Raw genomic sequence first — 20,703 nt, forward strand, 5'->3', positions numbered from 1 at the left:
CCTTTAAAAAGGGCAATGTGCAACACACTTCATATCACTTTCTCAAATTTAGAATAAACAAGTGGACACTAGTTAGAGATGCATACGATACACTTCCTACACCCTGAGGTGACTTCAATTACTAGGCGGTATTTGCATTTATGTATTACTTTTTGGTACTTAATACATTGAGGTTGTTAAGGAACGGGTTAGGGAAGGAAAACGGTTAACAGGTTCTCGGAGCATGTGAGCCGTTTTCAATCTCCCAAATGAAGTCTAGATTAGATCTTTCCCAGCAATTCAAGGTACACTTATGCACCACCTATGAGGGACAGTTTTTGAAGTCAACGGTCAAAGTCTGCAGGGAGCCAGGACAGCCAAAGTCAATTTGAACAATGTCTGTGGAGCTGAGGCACTTCTTTAGATGGCACAAGTCTTGCACAATGTTAGAGTTTGTAAGGAATCACTGTTGGGCCACAAGCTGTTAGGCCTGTGTTATGAGGGACGGAGCTGAGATCAACTCTGTAAAAAGCAGCTACTGCAGGTCTCAAGTCAGAGGATGTAATCTAGACAAGCGCGAAGTACCCCTTAGTCCGCACAGTACCTTAGGTTTTTATTAATTTAAACTTTAAATAAAGTGCAGACTACTATCCTTAGAGCCATACATCTTACAATGTTACATTTTGTACATCTTTCCGGAGTTAAGACCTCTATTACAAAAATATCTCGAACGTGTTGTTGTGCATTTACACGCATATATTTGTTCTTGATCCAGTATCTGTTTACTTAAGTATTCACAGAAAGGGTCCCAGATGTCCTTGGATCGGCAGGTTGATGGCACCATTGAGACATAGGCTTCCTCACATTCATTAACGTACCTCATTTCGCTGACCCACATATTAATGTCTGGAGAAGATCCAGATTTCCATCTGTGCAATATGTATTTTTTGGCCTCCAGGCAACCAAGGTTAAAGAGGCGTCTCAGTTTAATTGTCATTTTCCCAATGTTGCCAAAAGGGTATTTTGGAATTGTCAGCGTAGCGGGGACCCCTGTGCACTCTTGGAGGATGTCAGTGACCTCCTGCCAAAACCTGGAGATTTGAGGGCAGCCCCAATACATGTTATGCATCAGCAACTACTGCGCTGCACTTAACAAAGCCGCCCTTCGCCATAGGGGCGAACCTAGCAATCTTCACAGGAGTATTTTGAATTGCCTATGTCGAGCATTAAGTGATACTTCCTTAGTTAATCGGGACCACTGTACATCAACCAGGGTACCCAAATCTGTTTCCCACTTCTCTCTGGCCCTCTGCGGTCGATTTGATGTTTCCTGACATTTCGTAGACAATCTGGAGACCAACCCTCTGGGATGTTTGCCTGCTACCACCATTCCCAGGACCTCACACTCCTCAGGCTCATTCGGGTATGACGGCCAGCGTCCCCTGAATGCCGCTCTTATTCTGTAGTATTGTAGCGCTGCTATGGATCCAGTGCCCAGTTTCACGGACAAATCAGCATATGTGACAAAGGAACCCCCTGGGTAGAAGTCCTGTAGTGTCAAGAGTATCATCGGGATCCCGCCTCCTGTATAGCTTTGTCATAAGACCGGGCAAGGCCCGGTCAGTTCCTCAATGGGATCAAACCCACGTAGGGTTCGGTAACATTCAGCCGTTTAAAGATTTTGGTGAGGCGTTTATATTTGTGCGGACCGGGTCAAACGTGCAGGCGTCTGCCTGGTTTGCTAGGACAATTGTGCGTATACTGGCTGGAGAGCCACTATACTCCTCTAAGCCTGTGCATAGCGGGCAGTCCTGTTGGGAGTACCAGTGACCGGCGTACTGCGCCCGTTAAGGAGAATTCTCTAACTGTGCTAATTCCCTCTACCTTAGAGCCCTCCAGCTCTCTTGCTAAACTTTGAGGCTTTGAACTTTTTAATTGTTTGTTTTTTGTTTTTATTTCTTTTGGTTATGGAGTTTTAGACTGCTCCATAGGCATCATCTTTTTTGTGTCACATGGCACCCTCGGTGCAGTGAAACAGGGTTGTCTTTTAGACTTCCAAAGGGTTTAAATGCCTTCTCTGGGATAAACTGTTTCCCAGAGAATGTAAGGTTGAATTGACTTTACTAGTCTTTTTAAATTCCTAGACCCAGCACACACCCATCTTCCTATAGAGTGCTATATCCCGTGTCTAGACTCATGTAGCAGTCAGATGCTACCCTTTCCTATTGAAATGGCTGGTGGCAGTGGTTTTACAACGAACTATGATTTTTTCTGACTGTGAACACCAGTAGCTAAAAATCGTGGGAGCCATGTTTTTCAAGATGGCACCTTAAGCGCCTTTGTTTAAACAGGTCCCGGTTTTCTTTTTTCGCTGTTTCTTTTTGGAAAGATCCTTCTAGAGTTTATCTCTGCGTGCCAAACTAGGTTTGGTCCCTTTGGTCTTGCGCCTTTGGCGGGCTTCATGACTGAAGACCGCCTCTGGCGCCTGAGTGTCTGGGGTGGGCAGGAAGTGAGGGAGGTGCCCGAAACTCCCTGTGCTTAGTCTCCTAGGAGACCCAAATGCATTCTGGCGTGATTGGCTGGCTGGCTGGCTGACTGACCGGCAAGGACAGCCACCCTGTTGGGTGAGTGACAGGCTGGAAAGAAAGAGGGAAAACTGTTTAAAAGGCGGGCAGATGTTAAGGATTTCAATCGGGCGACACACACTTTGGTCTCAGCCTAGTATTTAGCGCACAACTGAGCTGCCTTTCTCTATTTTATGCGGATTCAATTTGAGATGGTGCACAACTCGTATCACACCCCCTTTTTCAAATACCCCGGGTCACAATGGCCCATGTACCAGGCCCGGTTGGTGAAAATACAATATTTTTAAAATTCAAAAGAAATCATACCATTTTTAATATGGAGCAGCAATCATCAATTGGATGCTATTTACAATGAAAATGGAAGCAATGCACTTGGTTAACCTCCTAGAACCTATACAAAGCACACGTGAATCGGAGCACTTGTGGGGTTAGGATAGATGGCACCCAATTGAAGGTTCCCCCTGCAACGTTCCCTCAACCCACAAATCGAATTCTGAGTGGATAGAAAGAAGCAGCAGGTAGTCGGGGATAAGAGGCGGAAAACGATCAAAATCTGACCTTCCCTCACAGAATAAGAGGCAAAAATGGACTTTAAACCCTTAGCCAAAGGCTAAAATATCACTCGAACTTACAAATAATTGTGGGTAAATTATAATGTACATGTTTTATCACAATACAATGTGTTATATCACTGGCAATCACAAGGCAATGGATCGGCAAAAGGCATACAATTCGAAAATGAGTGGAAAGTTTAGAGCATGCTACAGCAAATGATACGTGGGGGAAATTTGCAATTTACCCAATCCCCGTTTAAAATTTCAAACGGTTTCTTTGAAAAACGGGCGAAATACTCTGATTTGGAGTGCAGTTTTTGGGCTAGGGGATAGATGTGTATCACCAGGATATTACTGAAGTGAAAGGATGGTGGTATTTTAAGATTTGGATGAGATTTTTGGGGTGGAATGGGGTTCAGTTTTAAGGAAATAGAGAAGATAAAATGAAAACTTTGGTTTTGAAAAAGGCCATGGTTACTTGAAACAAAATTATCTAGACTATATTGTTAAAGAGGAACACAGTAAGCTCCAAGGTTGATTCGCGAGGTCAACCTTGTCCTCCCAGTGCTCAACCCCAACAATAAAATGTATGGAAATTAGTTTGATTACTCCAAATATAACTAAGGGCTGATCATTTACACCAGACAAAATTGAAAAGAGATGGTTCTAGCACTTAAACATTAAGGACAGGCTACAAGGATAATTCTAACAGTTTCAACAAGTTACCAGGGTATAAATATGACTACTTAGAGAGTGGAAAAAGGACAAAGACAAGGTAGGTTATGTGTTTCTATGGGGTGGGGATTATACTTGGTCCACTTTTTGGTTTTGGGATTTTTGGACAGTCAACAGGGTCTGGTCACCACACGGCAGAGCGCCTGGCAAAAGTCAGCTGGGCAAGGTCTGGTCACTGGGTACGAACAGCTGGGCAATTCGGGTCACTGGGTGGCTCAGGTACCGCTGGATGCAGTTAGTGGGCAGCAAGCCAGGCAGGTCTCGGGATGCTTCCCACTAGAATGCCACAGCTTTTTCCCTTTGGAATTTTAGTGGGATTTCAGAATTGAGGCCTTGCCGAGGTAGGATCATCAATGCTTAGGCCTTGTAGTTGGAATCGGCAAGATGGAGCAGATCAGGAACGTAGCACAGGAACTTCAGGAAGAGTGGGTCTAGAGTCCTGTCATGGACTCTTATTTATAATGCAAAGTGACCATAGAAGTATATGGCTGGGCAGGCTTGGCTAAACAGACCTCTAACCCACTGGATTGGTCCGGGGTGCTATTCCCCACCTGGTAGCTGGTAGGATGCAGTTTCATATTTTCTGCAGACCATTGCAGTCCAACTTTGCAATCTGGGACATTGTTTTGTACGTTTAATAATCTTCGTTAATTTTGACTGTGAAATGTTCGGCCTAAAACTCTAACTTTACACGTACTATCATAGGGCCTATTTCTGTTAATTGTTAACGTTCCATCATATGTCCTTTCCCCATGATTCACATTCTTCTGGCGTTTGTGTCCCATACCTATTGACAGCCAAGACCTTATTTGAAAGCCACAAAAATCAGTTCAACCGCAAAATGTTCATATTTTTGCAAAGTCCTGCTTCAAAGATAAGTCTTTAAAGTTTATACATAAAATAGTCTCTGGAAACCGATGGGCGGTCCTTTGTCCTGCAGTGGACCATTTTAGTTCCTTTTCAGCTACCACCAACTGTCATTTCCTCCAGAGTAAGGTGGATGTTTGCCAGCTTGATTGAATGTTTTTTGCCCCTTCTCCACTTCACACTTCCGTGTCCTGGAAATTCCATTGTAGAGGGCTCAGCACAGACCAGATTCTGTCCAACCTAGTAATCATCACTGGGGTGTTAGTATCTACTGAGAATGGCCCCTTTTGTTTCTGTCATCCTCTCAGCAGAAACCTGTTTTTGGCTGACACCTCCCCTCCCCCCTGCAGCCACTGAAGTGTGATTTAATTGTATTTATTTTTGTTCTGAATTGGAAGAAAACCTGCTGAATAGAACCAATTTTATACATTGTATTTGCACAGTACAATCCCCTTTCACATTGCTAGGCAAGATGTTTTTGTTCAACATAGTACTCTCAAACAAGCTTTTTTCTTTAGTTTGCCAAGCCCATTTTTTACACATATGGTGCAAGCTGCTAGCATTTTGCTTTCAAATTTGGTTTTTGACTTTCCATCTAGATTCCCACACTGTTTTGCAGCCATAGTTATTTTTTTGTAGGCCGTAGTTTATTTGAACCACCTATGCACAATAATTGGCATAGCCCAGAGCTGGAGTTTCTTTGAATTACTGATCATTGACACTTTGTAACTTAAAGTGAAGCTTTTCCTGTACAGCGGAAAATGACGTTTCTTTGTTTCTTTTTCTCAGATTTGGTTTGACGGAGCCTGTCATTCAGGGGCCATACTTGCTTTTGCTGAAGCACAATGGGAATATGAATGGACATGGCAGGGCCTTATTCATAACAGTAGTTTAAGGAAGAACAGATAACAATCGCTGCAGAGCAGCACTATTTTAAGGTAAAATACCCCCTTTTCAATGGGGACTTTGGGGCTGGCAGCAAAGCAGCGCTGCATTTTCACTATTTATTTTGTATATGTAAGAACCCACTGGCAAGCTCCCTCAGTGTGCCCTCTTGTTCCATCCTGCCCAATATGTACTTGGCAAGATGGTGCAGCCATCTTTTTGTCGCTGCAAAACGCAGTTTTGAGGCCATGGTGCTCACAGGAGCCAGCATAGCCATTTTGCTGGTGACTGCAGATGCGCAGCTTGGGGAAGTACTGCTGAGTGGGTAAATATATCCCAAACAGTCGACCACTGGAATGAAAGAACCGAAGACGAGCTGGAAGAAGACGGCTGCTGCAACTCCTGGACCGTTGGTTTGCCCTGTGAAGCCCTGCTACAGGTCCGAATTGCCAAGTTCATCTCGACCGAGAAGCCCCTTCAAGGACTACTTCTTCCTTTGAGTTGGTGTGACCAATCCACACGTGAGCCACCTGGATACCATTCTCGAAGCTGGTTAGGTTTAACCAGGGATAGGGACACCAGCTTGTGTGCTTGACTACAGCTACTCGAACCGCAGATCTTCCATGTGCCAGCTTGTTTGACCAGTCCCCGTGCAGTGCAGGAGTCCTCCGACGTCCTCCTTCTTGTCTCCATGACTGAGGCTCAGGAACAGTGAGATCTGTAGGAACTGCCAGAAACCAACATCTTCAGCTGCATCTTTTCTTCATATTAAGGTACTGTGCCAACCCGATTGAGAGAACATGCCTCTCGCAGTGAAACTTTGTGAAACTTTCCTGACTTGCAGGCCTAATCAGCTTGTGACCCAACATATGATTCTTTTTTTACTTCTGAGAACTATGGCAAAGACTTAACCATTTACTACAAGAACTGCTCTTTCCTATCCAAGACACTAGCCCATTGACTTTGGGGTAGGCCTATTGAACTGAATCGAGTCCTCTAGTGAACTAAAACTATTTGCACTGCCTAAGAAAGTATTTGTGATCTATTCTATTAACTTGTGCCTTTTGTACTCCTATTTAAAGTGACTGAAATGCCATTTTCCTCTTATTTCCGGAGAGCCTAATTTACGCAAACCTATTGGTTTGGTACTGAAGTATATTTGTGTATGATATTAAGTTGCCTCCTCCTAGTGAATGTTGTCTAAATTACTGTAATAAATTAATAAGTGTTTTAATAAGAAACCTTGAGTTTAAGTGTCTACTTGAACCACTGTGATTGTAAGACCTCTGTGTGACCTCCTTTTACTGCTCACATTCCCTCTTGAGATCAGGCTGGCTGCTCAACTCGCTACCAAAAACTGTGTTGTGCAGACTTATACCAAAGGTTGGTTTTGCTTACACCTGTAGTCCTAATTGTATGTGGTGGTCCCTGAGGGTACTGCATGCAATTCTGCCTAACAGTGCTCGAGTGACTTCATAGGACAATTTGAAATCTGGACTCTGTAATTCTCACCCGCCCCCACCCCCACCTGTTCATATGGTCTGGCCATGGCCTCCCAGTTCATCGTTGGTGTACAAGCAGCCCACGCAAACCACAGCGAGAGGTCGCAGTTTATCGAAGCAGGTGCATCCTGGCTAGGCAGGTATATTCGAGAAGTAATATTATAGCTTAGGTACCACTCATTTTTTTTAGGGACAGTCAGCCATATAATGAAATGGGAAGCCTAGTCCATAAGATAAGTTTATCGTTCAATGTTATATATTTTTCATGGTTTTCATTAAATAAGGAGCGGTGTTGACGTGTAACTATTATGCCCAAGTATTTTATTTTGTCCTGGGCCCAACGGGGTCCCACCAGATTCGGAGGAGATGTCTGTTTTTTCTTCTTCTTTTTTTTAAAGGAAAAAGTTCAGATTTTGACTCGTTAATGTGGTATCCTGAATAATGAGTGTATTTATAGACCTCGTAGCGGGTCCTACGGTTCGTAGCAGGGTTTCTAACGTATATCATCGAATCGTCCGCATATAATATGATGTGGGTAGGACCCGTCATATATACGACCCGATGCATATGTTTGAGGTGCATGATGCACGCAAGTGATTCTATAGTGAGTGTGAACAGCAACAGAGATAGCGGGCACCCTTCTATGGTGCCACATCTGAGCAGAAACATGGGTGAAAGTGTGTTCCTGGTGTGTACTCTAGCGGCTGGGGAGGCTTATAGTAACCAAACACATTGTATGTAGTACTCTCCACGTCCCATTCTGCACAGCACCGAGAACAGGAACTGCCACGACAGAGTCAAAAGCCTTTTCGGCATCCAATGAGGCCGCCACCGCTTGTGCTTTTGGGTTGAGTTGAGAGAGAATGCTGAACAGTCATTGCAAATTAACTGCTGTTGACCACGCGGGAATAAACCCTGACTGGTCGGGGTGTACTAGCTTGGTCATGTGTGGTAGGAGTCTAATGGCCTGGAGCTTAGCGAATATCTTTGTGTCCAAGTTTATTAGCGATAGTGGCCTGTATGAACCCATTACGGCAGCTGGTCTATTGGGTTTCAACAGCACTGTGATCATTGCCTCCGAGAGAGATGGGTTGGGGGGGGGAGAGAAAGCATGCCAGTATGGAGCGATTCTTCCCAGAGATGCAGTAAATGGGGGCTGCGGGGGGCAAGAGTGGGGCCCAATTCTTTATACAGCTCTGCGCCTAGGCCATCGGGATCTGGGGCCTTACCAGACGGAAGTGATTTTTATGGCTTCGAGTATTTGGTTAGTGATCAGTGGCTGGTTGGCCAGACGGCCCTCAGCTGAGTTAAGTGGTATTTCATCTATGTATGACTCCTGTTCATTGGTCGAGCAGTCAGAGTTGGAATATTAGGTTTCATAGAATCTGTGGAATTCGTCCTTACAGCATTAGGGGTACTTAAAGTAGCTCCGGTAGGGCTAATTATACCTGAAATGTGCTGTCCCCCACTTTCACTCATGACCGTGTTCGCCAATTGGCGACCCAGTCTATCTGCCTCGCCATATTTCCTCGTATAGGGTAGTCGAACAGCTGAACCTCTTTATCAGCGAGTTCCCTGAACCTCAGCAGATTCCCTTTAATGCAACCCAGGAGAGCACGATCCTGCGTGGTGCCGTATTCTACTTCCAGCTTTTGGAGGTCGGCCTCAACACTGCCCAAATCATAGTCTCCCTCAATGCCCCGGATGTCATGGAGATGACCTCCCCCTGACCCATGCCTTAAAGGCCTCCCGGGCTGTTCATGTTGCTAGACCGTCCCGTCATTCATTTTGAAAAATTCTTCGGCCCCTCTGTGTAGTGTTTCAAGGAAGACTGGGTCCGCCAAGCAAGTGGAGGGCATACGCCAGGGGGGGTTGTGTTGCAGTGTGTTCGCACCATTTTAGGGTGAGAGTAATGGGGGAATGATCTGAGATTGTGTGGGGGAAGTATCCTGCACTCCTCTACACGTGGCATGGATGCAGCAGGAATAAACAAGTAGTCTATTCTTGAGTATGCATCGCAAACTGGAATAAAACGTGTATTCTCGTGTGTTGGGGTTGCGAGCCTGCCATACATCCATCAGGCCCAAGTGTTTAGTCATATTCAGCAGCATCCGGCGTACCTTGGGTTTGAAGAGGATCCAGCTGGCTTCTGTCCTGGTTAGTCTTGCAGATACTGGGCCTCAGTTGGGGGGACAAGAGGGAGGACGTAGGTCGGCGGTGGCTACAGGCTTTTTTCAGATCAGCGGCACTTTGTGGTTTCAGCTACCGGCAAATAGCACCACCACAATTGTTGGACACTTGATGTGCTTCCCTTACTTCTGGAGTCCAGCACTTTGAGGTGACTATGGCTTGGGTCGTCCTGCTTCGGGAGGGTTCTTGGGATCTTCCTGGAGCTCTGGTCCGGATTAAAGACGATGCACTCGCCTACGGATGTCTTGACCCCCGACACTCAGTTCCAGCAGCAGCAAAGCAGTACAGCCAGCTGGGGAAGGTCCAACAGCAAAGTTCCTCTTGGGGTTAGTTGGGGCCACCAACTCAAGGGAACAAGTCATCCGTTCCAGGGATTCTCTTCGGAGTTGGAGCTTCAGCACTTCATTAGGGCTTCAGGCAGTTCAACGGTCCAGGAGGGTGCAGCAAGCTACTCTTCCAGATTACTTGGAATGTTTCGTCCAGTGAATGACTCTGCCTTCAGTCCAAGAAACCATCTTTTATGCAGGCTTTCTCCCATTCATGCACAGCCCAGCTGGCACTCACACAGCAGGGTGGCTGGCTTCTCTAATATACCTGCAAGGACAGCCAGCCAGTCAATCAGCACTGGGTGCATTAAGGTAACCAAGTAGACTAAGGACGGAGTTTTGTGCACCTCCCTCGCTTTTTGCCCTGCCAGACACACTGGAGCCTGAGGTGGGTTTCAGTACTGAAGCCCGCCAAAGGTAAAACAAACAAAAGGGTTAAAACTGGTTTGGCGCACAGACCAAAATCCAAGAAAGACCTCACAAGCAAGAAATGGCGAAAAAGGACCAGGGCCATTTTCACAAAATGGGCACCCATGGGTGCACTACTGCAGCTGAGGGTTCAGCCTGCGGTAAAAACGCACAATGATAGGAAAATTAAACCACAGCCACCAGCCATTTGTAACCTAACATTTTTTTACATGAGTAAGTAGGAAAAGGGGCTACTAAGTAACCCCCTCAATACTTTCACATAAGATGGGGTGTACCGGACCTATATAGGAAAAACAGGTAAGTAAAGTCAATTTCCCTTTACTACTCTTGGGAACGTTGGTTCACCCAAGAGAAGGTATTTAAACGTTGAGAAATCCAAGGGTCTTCTCTGTGCCACAGCAATGAGGGTGCTGTGTTGCCATACAAAAGTAGATGCCTATGGAGTTTGTCGGACTCCAAAAACAAAAGAATCGGAATCCAAATCAGATCAAAAATACATGAGTGAGAAAAGGACTTTGCTCACCTCAGGATAGAAATTAAAAGTCCCAAAGGCCAGCAAAAGATCTGGGTTTCTCTAAGGTTGAAGGGGAATTAGCACAGAAATTAGAATTCTCCTCAACAGGGTGGCTATCCTGAAAGGCCAGCCAGCCAATCAGGACTGGTTGCATTCAGGTATTCCTGGAGACAAGACGGGAGTTTCAGGAATCTCCCTCACATCCTGCCTTTCCAGACACTGGAGCCAGAGGCGGACTTCACGGCTGAAGCCAGCCAATGACAAAACAAAGGGCTCAACTCTGCCTCGACGCAGAAGTAAAACCCAAGAAAGACCTCACAAACAGAAAATGGTGAAAAAATAAGAGGTTGGGGGGGTCATTTTGACAAAATGGTCACCCATGGGTGCTGTACTGAAGCTGAGGGTTCAGCCTGCGGTAGAAAAGCACAATTGTAGGAAAATTAAACCACTGCCACCAGCCATTTAAAGTAGGGAGGGTAACATAAAAATGTTACATGAGAATGTAGAATAAGGGGGCTACTAGGTATCACCTCGGCCCTCCACATAGGATGAGGTGTGCTGGACCTACTGTTGGGGAGAATTCTCAGAAATGTGCTATTTCCCTCCACCTTAGAGACCCCCAGCAACTTTGCTGGATTTTGAGGACTGTTTTTAAGTGTGTGAACCTTTTTCCCACTCATGTATTTTACTGTGGTTTGGAACTCTGGTCAGACTCCACAACCAAAAGAAACAAACTCCATAGGCGGCATCTTTTACATTGGGTCACACAGCACCTTCAGTTCAGTAGCCCAGGGAAGTCTTTCAGATTTCCCAAAGGTTTAAATGCCTTCTCTGGGATAAACTACTGTTTCCAAGAGCAGTAAAGTGAAATTGACTTTACTTATTTATTTACTTTCTAGACCCAGCACACACAATCTTACAATAGGGTGCTGAAGGCGTTACCTAGTATCCCCTTTGTCTAGCTTCTCTTGTAAAATGTTTTGTTACCCTTTTCTCGCTGAATGGCTGGTGGCAATGGTTTCGTTGTAACGACTGGTGTACATTTACTGCGGCTGCGTTCGCAGCTGCAGTAAAGCACCCAAGGGTGCCAATTTTGTCAAAAAGGCATAGTCTTCTTTTTTCGCCATTTCTTTGTGGAAAGGTCCTTCTTGAGATTTACTCTGCGCGCCAAACCAGCTTTGGTCCCATTGTTCGCTTTGTCTTTTGGCAGAATTCACGAGTGAAGCCCGCCTCTGGCTCCAGGGTGTCTGGGGTAGGCAGGAAGTGAGGGAGGTGCCCGACACTCCCTGTGCTTAGTCTCCTAAGAGACCCAAATGCACTCTTTGGTGATTGGCATGCTGGCTGTCTGGCAAGGACAGCTACCCTGCTGGGTGACTGACAGCTAGGCTGGAATGAATGGGAGAGAACTGAATAAAAGGCGAGACTTATTGCTTCGAAGGCAGAGTCGACCACTGGACGAAGGAATGGAAGAAGAACTTGAAGAGGACAGCTGCTGCAACTCCTGGACCGATGGTTTGCCTGGTGAAGCCCTGCTGCAGTGCCGAAATGCCAAGTTAGCATCGACAGAAGCCCCTTGCAAGGACGACTTCTCCCCTTGAGTTGGTGGAACCAATCAACTCCAAAGTACGCCACCTTGACCTACATCTCAGAGCTGGTTGAATTTCCAGAGTTGCTTCTGGAAACCGTATAGCCAGGGAGAGGAACACCAGATTGTGTGCGTTGCTTTTAAGCTGGCCAAGAGCTCCAGGAAGATCCTCTGGACTTCCAGGAAGCAGGACTGACCAAGCCTGAGCCCCCTCAACAGAGTGCGGGACCCCATCTCGAAAGCCAGGAACCATACTGTTGCTATTTGCGGTAGACGCAAGGAGCTGAAACTCTGAACAGCCACTGAAAGTGAAGTTTGCCGGTTGCGAGTTTTCACCATCCCAGTGCATTGCAGGAGTCCCCTGACGTCCTTCCTCTTGTCCCCACGACTGAGGCCCAGGAACAGTGAGACCTGCAGAGCTGCACAGGGACAGAAGTCATCTGCTGCATCCTTTCTTCATTTTAAAGGTACTGTACAAAGTCTGAGAACTTACCTCTTGTTGTAGAGTTGCTTGCATCTTCTACCACTCACAGGTCAATCAGCTTGTGGCCCTACATTTGATTCTTCTTTTCTTCAAAGACTTCTGAGACTTTGTGCAAAGACTTTTCCGTCACCAGAGGTACTCCATCCTATATAAGACTTTTGCCCATTGACTTTGGCTTAGCCTTTTCTACTGAATGTCTTTCTGGAGGGATCCAAAAGTATTTGCCTGCTTAAGAATATTTGGTCTCTTGTATGTTCTAGATTATCTTTTCCTTTGACTTATTACTATATGATCCTAAATGCAACAGTGATATATTAATGTCCCTAGTAATTGAAGTCACCTGAGTGTGTAAGTAGTGTCTGTGGGCCATCCCAAAAGGGTATCTACTGATTTAGAGTTAAGAGTGTGTATTTCATGATGTGTATTTGAGTGTTACTATTATTTTGCTCCCTTCTGATGAAGGCTTATTCTAACAATTGTTTATTAAAGAAACCTTGATTGTAAGTTTATTTGAATACTCGTAACTGTAATTCTGATGTTTGTTAATCAGCTTAGAATCACATGCTGTGCATAGGTCCGACATCCAGTGGTCACTGCGGAGTATTGCATTTTGTTTTTCGTAGTTGAAAAGGGGACGTCGACAAGGCGTGTCTGTAACACTATCCCTATAGTGACGTGCGTTGTACCCACAATCCCTCACGCGTCGAGGTCCCTCAGATTGTTTTTTTCCGCCCAGTTTCTGGTCGCCTTTCGCGGAGCTCCTAGAGAGACATTGCTATACTTACCACGGACCTCGGTCCTTTTGTCATAACTTAATATACTGATAACGATCCCTCCCCCTCGACGTTAGCTGTGAAGCTGTTTCTCCGCCGAACTGATTTTCGACGGAGAGGAAGAGCGGAGGAGATCCTTCGGCGCTGCCGAACACGTGGCCTGGCCTCGACGGCCAACTTACAGTAGGGAGAGTGGGGGTTAGAACTTTGTCTCTTCTCTTTGAGAATGTCTTTCTTTCTCCCTTTTCTTTCCCTTGGGGTTGTTATCGCCAGCTATGGAGAGGACACCATTTAAGTTTTGCCCACGCTGCAGGGGCAAATATACTTGGAAAGATAAGCACAAGCTCTGTAATCGTTGCTTACCCCTCGATCACATAGAGAACAGCTGCGCAGCCTGCAAGCTCTTAAAACCCAGGACTCTTAAAGAACGTAGGGTTAAGAGGTGGGCGGACTACGCGATGTCGAAGTCAGTTTCCTCACCCGCTGCCGCTGTTACTGAAAGTGACGAGGAGTGCGATAACTCGACGTCCGTTACGGAAGTCATGAACCCCCAGAAGGAGCGCTCCCGCTCCTCGTCGTCCGTCCCCGGCCCCGACGGGCTCGGCTCACGCCCTGCTTATGGGGATGAACACCCCGGCGACAAGGACGCACACAAACCCCATAAGACTAAACACACTACCCACGGCTCTTCTTCGTCGAGAACGAAGGATCCATCAGCGCCGAAGGGGACGCAGGGCACTCCGGCGTCTACCGCAGACCGTAAAGGTCACAAGCCCCACCCGCAAACGCAGCCGCGACCAGCGATTGGGCTTCCATCTAACACGGGCGCTACCCCAAAAACATCCGACGCAACGCTCCATAGAGCGACCGTCGAGGTACAACGCGCAACGCACACAACGTCGACACCAGAGCCCTCGACGGACAAAATCGTGGCCGAGAGCCTAGCGAAAATTGTCGCCGAAGACAAACTTACGCGGACGACGAAACAAAAGTCGAATACCGCGTCGAAAAAACATAAAAGTAGCCAGGAACTGCCCCTTTCTCCAAAGGACGCTTCCGAACTACCTGAAGGCTTTTCAGAAGGAGACGGGAACCTCTCGTCGACGTTGTGGGAGCGTTCGAAACGATTCGAAGGCGAAAACACTAATTTCCCCCCTCTAGACTATTCAGGGGTACCCCATGAGACCCTTGAAAGACTCCATTCTTGCATGGAGAAAATGGAAAGGTTTCTAGGAAACCAAGACCCACCCACTCACAAAAGACAAAGAGAATGGCCACAGGATGACACTAGAGTCAAGATTCCTAGGCTGGTTGACCTCACTGAGGAGGAGCAATACCTCCAAGAAGATGAGTGTTTGGGTGGAGAAGAAGAGGTAGAACCTGAGGAAGAAGGGTTCGAAGAATATCCTTACACCACTGCTACAGGGTTTGAAGAGGATACAGCTACCTCGCAGCCCTGGCATTCACCGTCAGTGCAGCCTTGGCAATCCCCATCAGTACATTCAGACCCTGATGCCTTTCTCCCTTCTCCTCTCAAGGATTCACATGGGAACTCCTCTCCCATAGATGACCAACCTTCCCTCAATGCACTATTGCGCAAGGCAGCAGCGCATTTTGAGATTGATACAGGGGAAACTCTTCCAGACATTGACTTCGTAGAAAAAGTCATCAAAGAAAAAGCCCCTGTTAGCCAATCTATTCCACTCCTGGCTTCTATTAAAAGAAGAATTTCTCCTTCCCTTACTAACCCAGCTTTAGTAAGAGGGGTCAACCCTAGAATAGAAAAGCTCTTCAGCCCTTCATCCTCTGACCCTTTATACATCAGAGGACACTCTATTCCGGACTCCCTTGTGGTTACCAACACAAGAAAAAGAGCAGGGGTGCCACTATCCACTAGTGAAGCACCTCCAGACAAAGAAGGCAAAAAACTATACGCACTGGGGAAGAGAATCACGACCTCTGCCGCCTTCTCTACTAGAATTGCTAATAACTCACTTTTAGCTAGCTACGCAGATGCACAGTGGAACAAGCTGCGCAGCGAAGCAGAGGAAGCACCTGAACCTCTGCGTTCTCGCCTGCTAGCTATAATATCAGAGGGCACACTGGTAAACCAGGGCATCGTTAAGAACTCCCTAGATGCCGCTGAGACGGCTGGCCGCTCCCTAGTGCAGGGAATACTTCTCAAGCGCCACGTTTGGCTACGCAATTCAGGTTTTAAGCCCGAAACCCAAGCCTCCCTCATAAATAAACCCATTGAACAGACGCATCTGTTTGGGAAAGCAGTAGATGAGGCCCTAGAACATGCTAAAAAAGAGTTTGATACCATCAAGACTCTTGATCAAATTTCTAGGCCCCCTAACAGGCGAGGCTATGGTAATAAACGCTCCTTTCGTGGCCAAAGACAGCAGCAGAACCAACAACAACAATATTACTCTGGCTCCAACTGGCCCACTAACCAGGGTAACGCCCAGTTCAGTCAAAGAGGCCAACGCCGTGGCAAAGGAAGAGGTTGTGGCTCCAGCCCCAGAGGTTCCACGCCCAATACCAGCAAATGACCCAAAAATTCGGGTCCCCTCCCATGCATCACCGGTCGGGGGCCGGCTAACATCGTTCCTTTCAGCATGGGAGGGAATCACGTCAGACCGTTGGGTATTATCCACCATAGCCCACGGATACTGCATAGAGTTCAACGGTTCCCCGAAGTACAAACCCCCACGGAACCGGCGCATGACACCGCAACACCTCTCCATTCTTCAAGAGGTGGAAGAACTACTGAAGAAAGAAGCTATAGAGCCCGTCCCCCTATCACAGGCAACAGAAGGTATTTATTCAGTGTACTTCCTTGTACCCAAAAAGGACTTAACCATGCGCCCTGTATTAGATCTGCGCCCAGCGAACTTATTTGTCAAGTCCCAAAAGGTTCGTATGGTGACCTTACAGGAGGTAATCCCACTGTTATCACAAGGGGATTACATGACAACACTGGACATGAAAGATGCATACTTTCATATTTTAATGTTGACATCGCACAGAAAATACCTCAGATTCAAAATAGAGGACAAACACTACCAGTTCAGAGTACTACCCTTCGGGATAGCATCTGCACCAAGGGTATTCACGAAAGTACTGGCAGTGGCAGCGGCCCACCTGCGCAGATTATCCATCCCGGTATACCCTTACCTCGACGACTGGCTCATAACGGGGGATTCTTACGAAACATGCTTCTCCAATACCCAAAAGTCTGTAGACCTTTTGTCCCAACTGGGCTTCTCCATCAACGAAAAGAAGTCCAGCTTAGACCCCAGCCAAACCAAACAATTCCTAGGGGCTCTAATTCGAACAAAGGACGGCCTCGTATTCCCCTCCAACGAGAGGGTCCAAAACATGCTGTTTCAAATTCCCCATTATGTAGCAGGCCGAGAGGTGACGGTACGCAAAGCAATGCGCTTGCTAGGGATGATGGCGTCATGTATTTATTTGGTACCTCACGCGCGCCTGCGCATGCGCCCAATGCAAGAGTGGCTCTACAGCCAGTGGTGTCAGGCCAGCGGACAATGGGACGATCTAGTGGTGGTCTCGCAGGCCTTGGTTCTCTCGCTACGGTGGTGGACAAAAGAAAACCTGTTATTAGGGAAAACTTTTGCCACACCCGCAGTGGAAGCCACTCTAACCACAGACGCATCCCTTACAGGATGGGGGGCTCACCTATCCCATCAGACGGCACACGGAGTGTGGACTCCGAGTTTAGCATCCAAGCATATAAACCTGCTGGAACTACTAGCGGTGTTCACAGCACTGAAAGCCTTTCAGGAACACTTATAAGGAAAGACAGTGATGGTCCTCACAGACAGCACCACAGCCATGTACTACCTCAACAAGCAAGGGGGCACTCACTCTCCAGGACTGTCCAAGCTGTCCCAGAATATATGGAAGTGGGCTCTCAAACACAACATGTTCCTACTATCACAACATGTACCAGGGGAACTCAATCTGCTAGCAGACAAACTCAGCAGAGACTTCCCCCTGCCCGAAGAGTACGAATGGCAATTGCACGAAGACATCGTCTTAGACGTCTTCACGCAATGGGGATTCCCGGAAATAGACCTGTTCGCAACCCTGGAGAACTCACAATGCCAAAGTTACGCCTCCAGGTACCCCCAGAACCAGTCCAAGGGGAACGGTCTGTCGATTCAATGGTCCGGGAAATTTGTTTACGCCTTTCCCCCGACTCCCCTTCTCAACAAAGTGGTGCACAAGATGCACCAGGAGCAGGTTACCATGATACTAGTGGCCCCAATGTGGGCCCGGCAACTATGGTTCGCTCACTTGATGGAGATGTCCCTATCCCCCCCAATGAAACTTCCCTGTCCGTACAACATGCTGTCACAAGACAAGGGCAGGACACTGCATCCATGCCCTCAGACCATGAACTTAGCAGCCTGGCTCCTGAGATCATAGAATTTGGACATTTACAACTCCCACAGAGATGTATGGACATCCTCAGGGAAGCCAGAAAACCTAATACTCGACACTGCTATTCTAGCAAATGGAAAAGATTCGTTATCTGGTGTAGAGGTACTAGCATCAACCCAGTTGACTGCTCTCCTACTGACATTATTCTATACTTGACCCATTTACTGGATTCAGGTTTAGTGTTCAATTCCATTAAAGTCCACCTAGCAGCACTTTCTGCATACACCACTTCCCAACTTAGTGTCGTGGTGGAAGATACCAGTTATCAAAGCCTTCATGGAGGGGGTAAAGAGGATACACCCTCCGATAGCTAACCCAGCTCCCGGATGGGACTTAAATGTGGTACTTTCCAGACTCATGGGCCCTCCCTTCGAACCCATGCACAAGGCAACTCTTAAAGATATCACCCTTAAGACTGCTTTCCTAATAGCTATCACCTCCATTAGGAGAGTAAGTGAACTACAGGCTCTTTCTGTACTAGACCCCTTCGTAACAGTTCACAAAGATAAGGTGGTTCTACGCACACACCCAAGGTTTGCACCTAAATTCATCTCGAAATTTCATGTAAACCAAACTATAGAACTACCAACGTTCTTTCAAAACCCTTCCAGCTCGGGAGAAAAAAGTCTGCATACACTAGATGTACGCAGAGCTGTCATGTTCTACATGGAAAGAACCAAACCACTGAGAAAGACTAATCAGTTCTTTGTCTCGGTGGCAGCAGGAAGAGAAGGAGATGCAGTTTCAAAGTCCACTATATCTAGATGGATTGTTCAATGCATCACTCTCTGTTACACTCTTGCTAAGAGAGAACTACCCTTCAAGCCAAGAGCACATTCTACTCGAGGCACCTGGGCATCCATAGCTTTCATTGCAAATGTTCCCCTTGAGTCCATCTGCAAGGTGGCAACCTGGAGTTCGGTGCACACCTTTACAAAACACTACTGTTTAGACGCACACTCTAGATCTGACTCCCAGGTGGGACAGGCAGTATTACAACATCTTTTCTCTACTGTTCCTTCTCATAACCCACCGCCAACTCCGGGTACTGCTCGCTAGTCTATGCACAGCATGTGATTCTAAGCAGATTAACAAACTTCAGTAGACAATGCATTACTTACCGTAAAAGCATTTCTGATGGTTGAATCTGCTTAGATTCACATGCGCCCACCCTTCCTCCCCGCTCGGATGGAAGGAACATAGACATCTTTCTACATCTCTCTCTTTTCTGTACTCACTCACGTTCAGAAGGTTTCCTCAGGGCAGAAAAAATACAAAAAAAATACAAACAGAGGGACCTCAACGCGTGAGGGATTGTGGGTACAACGCACGTCACTATAGGGATAGTGTTACAGACACGCCTTGTCGACGTCCCCTTTTCGACTACGAAAAACAAAATGTAATACTCCGCAGTGACCACTGGATGTCGGACCTATGCACAGCATGTGAATCTAAGCAGATACAACCATCAGAAATGCTTTTACGGTAAGTAATCCATTGTCATATTCCTAAACCTGTGTGAGCAAAATTTTCTTGACTTGCTCATTGTGATGACCCAACTTTGTGACTTTTATAGGTTCTGTAAAGCTGCATGAGAGGTGTTTGCCAGAACAAATATTCCTGCAGTCTATTAATCAAATTATGCTGCAAATGTTACTATGACCTATTGTAATTGAATTTCCTTATTTGAACTCTTGTTCGATGGATTCGTTAAAGTAACTGAAGTTGCCATTTTCCCCTCCTGCCTTTCAGAACCCAGCCTTGCGTCCTTCGATCACCTGCTAGGAGTTTTTTATAAAAATGGTATGTATTACACTCAAAATATCTCCCAATCATGTTAAGTTATTTTTTCTACTGCAGAATTAGTCATGTGTATTTATTTTCTTAGCTGCAGCTGGCAGAGGACAAACTGATATCCTCTCGGAAGTGCTGGATGAAATAGATGGCAAATGTTTTGTCCCCCAGGATCCAGATGATGGTATGTGGTATGTAGAATAATCAATAGTTTTGACTGCACAGTGGCCTCAATTTATTTCCTCCTTGTTTCTCATTTCTTTTGCTTAAATTTGAGATTTCAAAATTGCTGTAGCTTGCAGTTCTTTGGCTGATTTCCTTCTATACACTTTTATGGGACACCCTATCGTTATGCTATTTACTTGCTGAGCTCACTTTTTAAAGTTGAATAAAGCCCCCTGCTCTACTTACCTTGTTTTTCCCCTCACTCTTATTGGGGAATCTGATCAGTCCTTAAGGTGATTGGTATTGGGGGACTTGTGGCTGCACACTACACCATAAAGTGAAGTGTTTCAGGATACTTTGCATCCTTAACATTTTCTTTTGTAATTTTGGGTTACAATTAAATTGTGGCCAGGAGAGGCTGGTGTTAGGACAGTTTTCTTAAATCCAGCTAAGGGCTTGGTAAAACCATTCAACTGAGACAGTACAAGACTCCACTATTAGTATGAGGCTGTACCACCTGAGTATATGGTAGCATAGACCGAGCATCCGGGTTTATGGGAGAGAGGGCTGTAGGAAAGTACACTGCGCCTGTAGTATACCAAGGATTCAATAGAAACCCTGACAACCAGAAGTAATACAAAAATAAAGCTTTATTATAAAAATACAGTAGGCCAAGTTAAGTCTTTGGGGTAAGTACTGTTTATAGTCGTAAACACATTTGTAATTCGCACCACAATTGCTTGACGGTACACAGGCCAAAGCATAAAACCTTCAGAATACCCAACAGTAATTCTAGGGAAGTCAGACCGTATCGTACACACTTAGTATAGGTCACACCTATTCATAGGGATTACTTCCAGTAA

The 20,703-nt window shown here is 46.3% G+C and overlaps 1 protein-coding gene across 1 annotated transcript in view; it reads left to right on the forward strand.

Annotated features, from left to right (window-relative positions):
• PTCD3 (pentatricopeptide repeat domain 3) overlaps positions 1 to 20,703 on the forward strand; it is a 310,551-nt gene that overhangs the window by 63,196 nt on the left and 226,652 nt on the right. The window contains exons 14-15 of the mRNA XM_069632175.1: positions 19,634 to 19,684; positions 19,770 to 19,859. Coding sequence (XP_069488276.1) covers positions 19,634 to 19,684; positions 19,770 to 19,859 — 141 coding nt within the window. The remainder of the gene's footprint in view (positions 1 to 19,633; positions 19,685 to 19,769; positions 19,860 to 20,703) is intronic.

Source organism: Ambystoma mexicanum, chromosome 6q (assembly GCF_040938575.1).
Source record: "Ambystoma mexicanum isolate Mex_15411 chromosome 6q, UKY_AmexF1_1, whole genome shotgun sequence".
Taxonomy (NCBI): Eukaryota; Metazoa; Chordata; class Amphibia; order Caudata; family Ambystomatidae; genus Ambystoma; species Ambystoma mexicanum.